Source organism: Apiospora kogelbergensis (assembly GCF_038363985.1).
Source record: "Apiospora kogelbergensis strain CBS 113332 chromosome Unknown utg000007l_segment0_segment0, whole genome shotgun sequence".
In the NCBI taxonomy this organism is placed as follows: domain Eukaryota; kingdom Fungi; phylum Ascomycota; class Sordariomycetes; order Amphisphaeriales; family Apiosporaceae; genus Apiospora; species Apiospora kogelbergensis.
The window spans coordinates 1,870,558-1,882,549 of record NW_027117424.1 but is presented as its reverse complement, the minus strand read 5'-3'; the positions used below and the strand labels follow the sequence as shown (position 1 = coordinate 1,882,549).

Below are 11,992 nucleotides of genomic sequence, written 5' to 3'. Positions count from 1 at the left end.
ACTGGAATGGCGGGGCAATATTTAGCAGTGTAGAGACGGTTATAAAAGAATCGGGGTCCCGCACGGGATGACAGCTTAGGTGGGGTTCTGTGCCTAAGGTTGACAGTTGAGATTGAGTGCACATATTCAAGTATGTATTTATGAACTGGGCCATTTCCCCTATCATTACATAGCATCCCAGTAAATATGCAGTTGAAGTCATCATACGTCGATCGGTTGATCAGTAGTAGGAGGTACCCAGACGTCCATGGAGCCCAGTGCATTGAAGCTGGAGAAATTAAGCACGTCATTGTCTCCCGTGAGTTCACTGGCGGCGACAGCAGCGGCTGGCGGCCATATAACGCCATGCGAGGGCGCGGGTGAATCCCTGGATGTTAATAGGTACTCTGCCACGACATCTCGAAGCTCTTCGGCAAGGCTCCGAGAAGCCTCCCATATCTTTCCATGCACGCCCAGTATCCTCATGAGCATGGAAATCTTCTCCCGATAAACCGGCATATCGAAGCCTTGGAAGATGCACGCATCCAGATACACCAAGGCCATGCAGCGTATACTGTGCGCCAACAGGGGCGAGAAATGCCTGTGGTCGAGAGGCTTGCGAAAGAGCGCAAGTAACTCGTTGGCGACCTGGATCTCGGTATTGAAGGCGTGCCACCCAAAACATTTGACCTTTTGAGCGCCAACGGAGGGTCCTGTGCTTGGGCCGAGAGAACAGCTCTCTTTCAGACTGAGGTTATGTCTGGCGATGTTATCTCGGATCTTCAACCTGGAACTATGCTAAAGCATTAGGTCTTTGAGACACATCACAAAACTCCAAATTTAGACAACTTACATGTGGGCTAAAGCAATCGCCTGCTGCAAGACGATATCGACCGAACCTTCTGAATTCACTAAATCTAATTTCCACGTTGGTATTTTCAGGGTCCAGTCGCATATGAGAGAATCTGCCCGCTCGAAGAGCTTCTTCTTCTTGTCCTCGTGAGCATTGTGATAAGCCAGCACGGAAGTCGTTATGATACGACATAAATCAACCATGTATGCCATAGTTGAATATTCCGCTGTGCCAAGAGCACTATGCATGTCATACTGAGCCAAAGATGTCGCATAAGGTATGTTCTATACCATTCGTATTAGAATTAATGATTCATATGTCTTACCCACAAAATAGAGGAAGGACGCTGCTGCTACAGTCTCGCTCCCTAGGCGAAGAGGACAAAAAGGAACTTACCCCTGACTCATACTCCCACTCTTCACAGGGCAAATCCACGTCGCCTAGAAGATCGCCGAAATCTTGCTTTTCGATGAGGCTGCGGCATATGTTCAGCCAGTACAGGCCCCAGTATGTCCGCCGATAATTCTCGGCAATGACTGGGTCAGGGGTCGTCGCAGCGAACGCCTTCCTGTGCATTCCCAGCTCCAGTGCAATTGTATTCGCGCGATGAAGCCATCCGCTATGATATGCTAATGTCGCATTCCCGAAAGCAGCAAGGCTCATGACGAGCAGTCCCTGAACCGATTGTGGCGTTATAGGGAGGGGGCGCAAGCCGCAGCATAGGCGGCATTTCTCAGCTCGTCCGACTGGGCCCCTGGTGCATATAAGCTGCCGATGTAGTTGATTGCTATCAATAAAAAATCCATGGATACAGGATTCGCTACGAATTGTTTCAAAAGAACGCATCTTGGTAATATGAACGGGTGCGCAACATGAAAGCAACTGTAATAGGCATCGAGGGGTCCAGGTGTTTTAGGTGCCCCTGACCCCGGAGTATTGCGCGCGGACAGCGACCAACCCACCGAGTTGCCTTCTTCAGAACTACTCGTTGGGTTGATCGCGGAGGCTTCGAGGAGCCGGGCTTCGGGGTTGATCGTATCGATCGCATCAATCGTTGGTGTCATACATGGTCTGTCCAATATCAGACTCCTTTTCTTCTGGTCGCGTATGCCTCGCCTGGACTTTGCATAAAAGCACTGGTGACCGCGAAGTCAGCTCTGGAAACACGCGGGATGCCGTTGTTATGCCAGCGATGCGGGATCACTCATAAGGCACACACCATCGCCTTCTGAGGGTCATGGAATCTCTGGGTGACTTCTGTGGCTTACAGGTTTTCCCTCGTTAGTGCATCGCTTGCAAGCAGGCAATGTGGCATCGCATTTCATGTGCCTGCGATGCCATATTAGCGACACTTCTTCTGGCTCGGTGGCTACTGTTGGGCTGGACGCTCACTTTGAACGACATTGCACACATGCTAGCGATACGCGGATGGCTGGCCTAGAACCTCGTGGCCTCGGCCTTGGGTCGGAGCTCTCTGGCGTGGAAGACTGACTCTGAAGATCTGGCCTATCCTTTGGGTGCTGGGCCATGGCGACTCGCTCGACCCCAAGGTTGAGGGCCCAACAAAAGTCCTAATGCACAGGCAACGATTGTATCCCCAAAATAACCGAGAAATGAGAATGATTTGAACGATCAGATGTGATGTCAACGGGGAAGGGTGTGCTTAAGTAAGATGATTTGGAGCAGATCTCGAGGAAGCCCGCCAGACGGGCAGATTTATGCCTGGGTCTTGTGCAACACGGCCGGGAGTGCTGCAGCAGTACAAAGCACCATTGCAATGGATGCAGCATACTTTGAGACCCGAATATGCGGACAGGACGTTTCCTGGCATCGCCCAAGCGCCGGGGAGATGTTGATACCGGCCAGTCAGCTGTGCGGGGAGGGAGGTGTAAGGCGGTTCGTGTTGCATAGCCAACACGGATGATGCTGCGGCCATTTACAAGGGTAGGCTGGCTGTCAGAGTAAGACTGGTGATGACTGATAAGACCATCGACGCAAGGGGGTGCGAGCAGAGCGGCCAATCCGTACATTAAACAAGTTGAACAACAATAAAGTGAATATAATTGCCGTCGATTGTACCACATCATCTGCCCGGTTGCGGTTGTATCCCATTCCTTGTTGTGTAAGTTGCAATGGCGGGAAGACGGCCAGACGGCGGATTCTTGGTACATGCAGGGGGCATTCATTACGTAACGAACGAGGATGGATCAGCCACTTTCTGCCCGGCGCCACCGAGGTCCTGACCTGGCATACCTCGGCCATTGCTTCGCGATGGGCGCGCAACGGCCAATACCGCTACAAGCCTACCTGCGTCGCTCCCAACTTATCGCTTTCACAACCACTCAAACCAACCATCCCCCTTCCTCTCTCTCTTGGCTCTAGGCCTCCTCGCCCATAGAATCATGCCCGCAAGATAGCGCGGCAACCCGATTTACCATTACGCTTACGAATTCGGCCCGGCGATGCTGCTTCGATGAGCTCATCCAGCAGCTTTGCGCAGGCGCAGCAGCGACTGGCTGCGCGCCGACAAGCCCGCGAACGGGAGAATCTGGCCCGCCTTACCACACGACGCGAAGAATCTCAAGCCTGGTCACGCGCCGCCACACTACCTTTCCCTCTCAACCGACTCGGATCAACGACACTATCGGCTTGGGAGGTGCTGTCCTCGCGCGAGGGCACGAGACCGTCTTTTCGCGTTGGCCAGGTTGACGCCGAGCTACTTGACGAAGAGCTGGTGGACCTTCTCCGGGGGCAGGTCGGCGATGCCCTTAAATATCTCGGGGGCAATATAAAAGAAGACTGGTCGGCCGAGATTCTTCTGGCTCTTCGCGCAGTACTCTTTAAACTTACCCTGTGGGATCACGATGCCACGTACGGGGCCGCTCTACAAAACCTCAAATACACAGATGCACGACGGAACTCGCCCAGCCTAGCGCCACCCAGCAAGTGGCAAAAGGTTCTATATGGGCTCATTACGGTCGGGGGTAAATACGGATGGACCAAATGGGAGGACTGGCTACTGGACAAGGACAATGGCTATGATGCACCAACACCGCTGGTGCAGCGAATGTCCGGCATCACCTCGAAGCTGTCCACTGTGCATTCCGTAGCAGCTTTTGCCTCCTTCCTCGTGTTCTTGTTGCATGGGAGATATCGTACGCTTCTTGACAGACTCTTGCGGATACGCTTAGTGCCGCCAACCAGTCAAGTCAGTCGCGAGGTCTCGTTCGAGTACCTTAACCGCCAGCTTGTATGGCACGCCTTCACCGAGTTCTTACTTTTCGTGCTACCACTTGTTGGCATCAACCGCTGGCGTCGATGGCTCTCCCGCACATGGAAGAAGACCAAAGAGATAGTCCACATCGGCTCTGGAGACGCAAACAGCGCCAAGCAGGGCGAATACGCATTTCTGCCCGAGCGGACGTGTGCTATATGCTATCAAGACCAGAACAGCGCCACCTCGGAAAACGAGGTTCTTGCTGCGGCAGCATCCAGCGGTGTCGTGGGGTCGGCGCAGACCGACATTACCAACCCCTATGAGACGATACCGTGTGGCTGCATATATTGTTATGTGTGCCTGGCCACTCGACTAGAGCGCGAACAGGGCGAAGGATGGATCTGCTTGCGCTGTGGCGAGTTTGTCAAGGAATGCAAGCCTTGGGGCGGAGACGTTTTGGAAGAAGTGGCCAAAGAACCATCTTCCTCCCCCAAACATGTAGGGTTTGCTGACGAAGTCGAAGGGGCTGCGCCCGAGGAGCGTGGCCTGGAGAAGTCAGGCAACGTTTCCGAAGGCGATCGCCTTGACAGCAACGGTCATTCAGACGATGCCGATTCTGAAATTTACGAGGAAGAGGAGGAGGAGTTGGGAGGCGATCTTAATGAGTAGGACACTAACTTGTGTTGTAAAGTCTGAGAGGTCTACTTGCTCCAATCGGGCAGCTCATTAAGTCGAAAATCACCAGACACGTCGTACTACTAATATAATTCTTACCCAAGCCGGCCTGTTTAATCTGCATTGGATTCCCGTGACATTGGATTTCTGCTGTTACTGTACGTAGTCTCTTTGCAAGATACCATCATAGCTCTTACATGACAAAGACATTGAGTGCATCCGCAAAAGGAAACCCCATATATCGAGCACCCGAACGCGGAAGGAGGCACATCGAGAACCCACTAGCACCCATGCGACCCTGCCTTAAACGGGCCCAATACTTCCAGTGCATGCAGCGCTAAACCCGAGTAGATTACAGGGTCTCTGCACCAAGCTTAGCAGCGCCTTTAGCGTCATCGCGAGTTGTCACGAGTTAAAACATTTGGCGTCGGTCCATCCCGAGCCCCATTTCAGGGAACCGCTTGGTTCACCGATACCTGCATTGTGCGGTCTGGGAATCAAGCCGCGAAGGAGGACGGCAGAGCGAAAGCAACCCAAGCAAGCAGTCCTTTTGAACTGACCGCCCCCGCCTACTGTCCGCCCAGCGCATTCCGAGTGCTGGATTCTCGTGGGCCCTGCTCTGGAGCACCCGAACAAGAAAAGAGCACACACCCGAAGCTATGTAACATATCCGACCGTCTCACAACCAACCCTATCTCGGCAGCCACCAACAAACGGCCCCTGCAACGTTACCACAAAAGCAAAACTTTGGGCAGCCGGGACTCAATAAAGACGCAGAAAGCAAGACAGAAAAAAGAGAGAAAGACGGAAGAGGAGCGCGCGAGCGGGTTGGGATACTGGCTAGACTGGGAAGCAGGAGGAGACGACATCACAGCTCAGGGAAGAAGAATGCCCGAATTCTTCCCCTTCATACCCGGCACCGAAACCTCGCGGACAGCGCGCCAACACGCCTCGGACGCCTCCCCTCTCCTCGGACGATTTCGAGCCGTGCCGCGGAGCCAGCAGCGCCGGCGCTCCGCCTCGGCGCTGGGCTTGCTGTCCAACGGCTGGCGCGGCAGCGTGCACGTCGGATATGGAGCGCTGATCGCTTCCGAGCTCGACAGAGCGCCACAAGACGACGACAGCAATGACGGCTACGAAGATGACGACGGGGCCGGATGGGCACAAAGGGGCTACAGGTGGGCGCGGCGGAACGTGGAGGATCTGTTCATCGCTCCACGCCAGGCGGCGGTGAAAAGGGTCGTGGACAAATGGTGGACACGCTGGGGAATCCTGGTCTTTCTACCAGCCGCCTTGGTAAGTTCCTTCAAGCACATTCATAACTTTGCACCAAACGGCCCGCAAAGCTGAACTACAATGCTAACGGGTGTATACAGGCTGTGGCGTGGTGTGCTATTCCCTTTCCGCAGTACCCCCTCCGGCCTGGCGACCCGGATCGGAATCCAGGTCATGACGACGACCACCGGGCCCCCGGGCACGGGTCCGCACGGGTCCAGGTCAACTTCTGGTTCTTCCTTTTCGTGTACTACGGATTCTACAACCTCACGGCCTTGATGTGGATCACCAAGGTCTTCAACCTCTACAGCTTGAACTGGTGGCCAAAGAACCTGGGCTTTCCCTTGACCATCACTCTCATCGCGGTCTTGGGCCTTGCGGCGCCAATACCAGTTTACATGGTACCTGAGCTTAATTTTCTCACCATCCACAACACTGCATGGATCTCATGGACTTTTGTAATCATGGCCATGCCGGTGGCTATTGCTTTTTGCATTCTCATGCTGCATGAGAGGCATCTCGGCCTCCGGAACTCGCTATCCGAGACGCAGCGCATATTCACCTCGTCCTGGTGGACCAGCGAGGGCGACAGCGTAGCTGATCGGAGACGTGATCGTCGGCGTATGGGGCTGAATGACTATACATTAGATCCAGACAATGTGCTACAGGGCCCTCCGTCGCAACGAGGTCGCGCATCCGCTATGATGCGTCGCCGCTGGCTACCGGCGAGCTTCGTGCGATTTGTGTGGTTCTGTCTTGCCCTCCTCGTCGGGCTGCTAGCTTATCTCATTGGAGAAGCCTATGCCGAGATCTATCTCCGCACCTTACCACATAACAACTTGGAGACTGTCGTTTATGTGTATAGCTGGGTCATAACGGTGCACCTACTCGATGCGCTGACTGGCTGGATCCTGGGTGTCAGCGAGGGTGAACGGGTCGGAAGCTATCCCTTGAGTTGGATATTTAAACTGTAAGATAGCGATGTCTCATCCGCTCTCGTTTTCTCCGAGACATGCTGACCTGTTTGCTCGCCAGATACTTCATGTTGACTTACCAAACATATGTGCGGGCCTTGTATGCACGCCTACGCTCGCCATCGCAGTTCATCTTGCTGCAAGCGCTCTCATCCAGCTCCCTTATCGTCTTAGTGCCTCTGACCATGAGCATGACGTACCACCGCATCATGACGTTCCTCGGCCTGACCACGCAGTCGTACGCCTCGTACCAGAAGCTCTGCATCCGCAACGTCTTCATCCGGTTCATCGCCGAGAACGTCAGCATGCTGGCCTTTTTAGGCAGCATCCTCGTCCTGCACTTTGGCTCCAACAAGGACGTATATCCCTATTTCGCGTTCGACGACCCGGAGGACATCGAGGACGGCTACAATTTCGGCTTCACCTTCTACGCCTCGAGCATCACGTGGGCATGCGAGCTGGTCGCCGGCTTCTTGCTCCGGGCCCTCATCCGCTGGTGCTTCGGCGTCAACGCGAGCATCGAGGGGAAGCTCGACCTGGCCGTCTGGCCCGAGCTGCTACCTACAAGCATGGCCGTCATGCTGCATGTGTTGCAGAACATGCTGTTTTCCATAATTCGCTTGCATTTCCATTGATGAGGCGGTCAGTCGGAAATGAAAGATGGTCGGTCGATGATGGAGAATGGTGGCAGCTTTTGGGGAAACAGTTTCCGGGCATGTGTGGTGAGAGAAACGAGTGCGGTTTTCTTTTCCGTCGCTCGGAACGGTGGTGGCATATGGTTGGCGCAAACAGCCGCCGACGTGGGAATGACGTGTGTGGGCAGTTTCTCACCGACAAAGGGAGGGTGCTGTCCGCCAAGGGATGAGGGAGACATCTGTGTTTGTCTCTGCCGTTCTAGCTCTCCCACCGACCGGTCCACCGGTTGCGGGGTGATAATGTGTGTGTGGTGTGTAATATGGGGGAACACCACCACCCTTTCGAGGTCTTTTCTTGGGCTTTTTGTTCGTTCTGTTATCGGGGCTGGACTTGACTTGGTGTTTTTTATTTACTGCTTGTCTGCCTTTTCCCCACAGCATTGGTACAGACGTCTGTCCAAGGCGGTTGGACTTACTAGAGATGATACCCCCTTTTCCCAGATTCAACTGATTCGCTTCCCTATAGACTTACTTGCATAAGATATCCCTGCGTTTTTTAATATCACTAGCCTGCCGATGTGCAGCCCTCATTGCCACCGAGATATGCAGACTATGCAATGAAATCGAAAGAATGCCGCATCGGCGTGATACGATAAGGAACTCAATCATCATGTTGTTGTCGTTGCCTGCTCGTACATGTGTCCTGCTCTGCCGAGACTGTTTTTGCAGATAGGCGTCAATATATGTAGGAAGGGTGTTGCATGGGATGGTGGCCTGCCAAGCTGAGCAGAACGGGCTATTGGCTGTTCGGGAATTAATTGACCTGGGATACGGACGAAAACGCATGCAATCAATCTATAGGGGCCACACACCCCGACGACCTCCCTTATAGTAGTCTTCGTCAAATTCTTATGGAGGAGGACCAATGCTATGTTGTTGCACATTCTCACATTCTCAGTCGTGCCACCGATGAGGATGAGGATCATGAAGGAGAAGGACCCTTTTCCGAACCATCTCCATAGACCGGTCCACGTTTTGCAATCGACTCCAGTGGGTGAGCAATTCGGACATCCAATCTGGTCTACCAGAGGGCGTAGATAGCAGTTTCGCATTCCTGCTGTTCAACCCAACGGGCGTGCTGTGTGGCGTCTATTATGCTGTGCAACTCCTTCCCCGGCTTGAGGCAATGTCACTATATATCATCATACCGCGGACTGACGCCGGGCTACATGGGGCAATCAGACTTTTCATCATCCTGCACGGTTGCTAGAGTGTGCTTGTCGAATGTGGTTACGTTTCGTCCCGGTGCATATGAAGCATGCGAGCGAGTATCAGGCAAGGAGACATACATCACTAATACTCTTGCTCGCTCGCTCAAGACTCGTGCCACCGAAGGAAAAGGGGTCTCATTAGGCGAAGCTAATAACTGCATTGAGACTTCTCGCAGTGATATAAGCTGGTATATAGCGGTGAGTGTTTTCTCCTGACTCGCGCGTGCTTCACAAAGACAATTCGGTTAGACAGCAACATCTCATCAACATACTCAACCTATTAGAGTCAGCTATATTCGGGTTTGGGTTTAGGTTGCGGCAAACCTGATTCAGGGAAAAGCAGTCGATGTGTCTAGTATTGGAACTCTGCTCCGAGCTGGAAGACTTGCCTATCCCACGAATCTGGCAGTTATCACGAGTATGTTCGTTTGGGTGCTCGGAGTCGCGATGTTCCGTTCAGGTACGACGCGTAATGTTACCCATCGGCGTTGTTTGCGATGTAGAAGCAAGCAGGATGATGCACCAAAGTGGCGTCTCGCTCATACCGAGATGTGTTTTCTGACTGGAAGAAACAGAAATGTGTCATGGCTTGGGAACATAAGGACATGCATGGCCTGGGACGGCGTTGAGTTGCTCAGGTTGAACGACCGGGTCATCTCCCCGAAGGGATGAAATGGTGCCCCCTTCAAATTCCATTTTGTGATTTGGCGTCATGATCTGTCGAATGATAGATAGATGGCAACCCCAAGATCACGCAACCAATGTAGAAGCAGTGCTGTGTGTGTGGTTACAGCGCTCTGTTGGTCGCAGGCCAGGCAGGTTGGTCCAACCTAGTGGTGGGGTCGGTTGGGTTTGGATTGGATTGGATTGCGTGTTGCGGTTGGTGGTTTCAGCCAAAACCGAGCGATGGTGCTGTGAAGACGGCGAGAATGTCGGATAACCCGTTACGTTTCTCAGGTCTGGGGGTGGCATATGCCTTGATTTGTCTAGGCCCCCCTCGTTGCCCTCTCTCCCACGGTCTCCTCATCTGAGCCCATGGACCGACCCATGGACTCATGGACGCAGGAGGCTTGGGTGGAGCGGATGCGCAAGCTGCATTCTAAGCTTCATGCAGTGCAGATGTTGAGCCCCACGTAGGGCGTCAAATCAAAAGGCGAAGGGCATCTCAACCTAGATTAAGGGAAGACAGGAGGGGTGTCTGGAATCTTGCAGGGCATGCATCGAGTAGGGTGGAGATACATACATACAAACGTCTGGACGGGACGTCGGTTGGAGTGTTGTTTCAATGGAAACCCGCAAGCAGGAGGAGAGGTGCTACTGGAGATGCCGTCCCCTCACCCACGTCTCTCGATGGCGGGGTGATTAGCAGTCAGGTAGGTTGGCCGCTGATAAGATAAGCCCCATACTGCAATCGACTATGGACTATGGACTGTAGATGCCGACCGAACATACTCACCTTACATGCATGTATACCTAGCATACCTAGTATATACGACGGTCGGTTAAAATCCTGCCAGTCTGACAGGTCTTCGTATCGACAGATGAATAGTGTCACCCATATACGTACCCCGTCTTTCCAAGGTAATGAATGATATGATGGTGGTTCTGAAAGGCACAACTGCAGGCGACCCCAGAGATTGCAGCGCTCGCTTTTGCCGTCTAATGGAACAGGCGGCATCTACATAGAAGTAGGGTGGATCGTCACATATCCCTAAGACCTCCCCCGTTGTTTCAGGGCCGCAAACGCGGAGCCAGGAACGGCTGGTGCTGACAGACGAGACCTCGAACAGGCGTAAACCTTTTGATCGATGATGAGTCACTCTCGCTCGATCGAACCGCACCAAGAAGGCAGGGTAGTGAGCAGATGCTGGAGCAGGTTACCGAAAAACTGCCGCGGCATGGCTCCCTCTCCCGAATTCCCTGCCTGCTTATGGGATGTCCTGATCGTGAAGGCTGTCTCGTGTTGGGTTGCACATGCTTCCTACTCCCTGTGTGTCTTGTCGTAGCATGTATGGAAGCCTTTTAGAAGCACCTCAGGGAGCGTCTCATGAATCCGACTTACCGCCTCTTTGCCCTGGGGGTGCGATTGGAACCTTCTGGCCGACAGGGAACGACCCTTGGCGATAGCAGGTCAAGCAGCAGGTCAACTACGTAGAAGTGCCTTACCGGACAACGTCGACCAACAACAAAAGGCCGGCATCGACCGGCCCCCAAGGACAGCATGTAGTATGAAATGTGTCGACCGACAATCCTGGATGAACGAGTGAATGGCTTGCAGGAGATTAGGTCTCGTTGGGTATGGCGTGGCTTCGCTCTTGATGGTGGGGTTACCACGGACGCCGCCCCCTGCAACGCCCACCACCTACTCCCACGGGGATACAGTTGGTATCACCATTTGTCGTGACGATTACCTGATCCAACTCGGACAGGCCAGGCCAGGCTAGGCCAGTGAGCCAAGCTCAGCACGAAAAGCAGGCACTCTAAGGACAATCGGGTAGGTGGTTTGTCAGCCTGGGAAACGGTCGAGCACTTGAGCTACACCAACCATATGCAGGCAAGACAGATGGAAGTAGGCCGGTAGTAAGTACAGAGGATACCCCCGATTTCCGGCGCTTTTTGCGGTGATACTCTATCGAGATAAGTGTCGCCTGCCACGCCTGTCACGCCTGTCACGCCTGTCACGCCTGTCACGCTTGTCACGGCACGGCGGGCAAGAGAAATTGTGTGAATTGTGTGAAGGGAAGTGAGTAGCACACAAGCACTCGCTCGCACAGGCACCCTGACCCGTGAACAACACTCGGTCTGATATGGCGATGCCATTGGAGGGGAGGTTCCTGGAATATCACATTACGATGGAGATGGAGATGGAGGTGGTGTTACGCGGCGTACGTGAGAGCAGCAGCCAGCAGCACCAGCAGCAGCCAGCAGCAGCCGGCAGCTCGATTGTATCCCACTTTGCTCCCCTCTGCCCCCTCCCCACCACACACCCCTCGGACCCTACCTTGCCTACCAATTGTGCCTCTGCCTGCCCCTCACCTCCCGCACTTCGACCCAAGCAATCCCTTCCCATTAATTCTTTTCTTGGCTTGAATATTGTGCAACTTTATTGCTTT

General features: G+C 53.6%; 4 protein-coding genes across 4 annotated transcripts; 2 read left to right on the top strand and 2 right to left on the bottom strand.

Annotated features, from left to right (window-relative positions):
* Window positions 1-201: 201 nt before the first annotated feature.
* On the bottom strand, window positions 202-1,408 carry PG998_010943 (uncharacterized protein; the record flags this gene model as incomplete). The annotated part of the gene is made up of 3 exons (XM_066877759.1): window positions 202-766; window positions 833-975; window positions 1,229-1,408. 3 exons carry the CDS (start codon window positions 1,406-1,408, stop codon window positions 202-204), a joined length of 888 nt encoding a protein of 295 aa, XP_066726813.1.
* A 116-nt stretch (window positions 1,409-1,524) lies between these two features.
* PG998_010942 (uncharacterized protein) lies at window positions 1,525-2,361 on the bottom strand (the record flags this gene model as incomplete). The annotated part of the gene is given in 4 exon segments (XM_066877758.1): window positions 1,525-1,968; window positions 2,052-2,078; window positions 2,101-2,212; window positions 2,225-2,361. 4 exon segments carry the CDS (start codon window positions 2,359-2,361, stop codon window positions 1,525-1,527), a joined length of 720 nt encoding a protein of 239 aa, XP_066726812.1.
* A 944-nt stretch (window positions 2,362-3,305) lies between these two features.
* PG998_010941 (uncharacterized protein) lies at window positions 3,306-4,718 on the top strand (the record flags this gene model as incomplete). The annotated part of the gene is made up of 1 exon (XM_066877757.1): window positions 3,306-4,718. One exon carries the CDS (start codon window positions 3,306-3,308, stop codon window positions 4,716-4,718), a length of 1,413 nt encoding a protein of 470 aa, XP_066726811.1.
* Window positions 4,719-5,612: 894 nt separating this feature from the next.
* On the top strand, window positions 5,613-7,608 carry PG998_010940 (uncharacterized protein; the record flags this gene model as incomplete). The annotated part of the gene is made up of 3 exons (XM_066877756.1): window positions 5,613-6,020; window positions 6,101-6,969; window positions 7,035-7,608. 3 exons carry the CDS (start codon window positions 5,613-5,615, stop codon window positions 7,606-7,608), a joined length of 1,851 nt encoding a protein of 616 aa, XP_066726810.1.
* Between the last annotated feature and the right edge of the window lie 4,384 nt (window positions 7,609-11,992).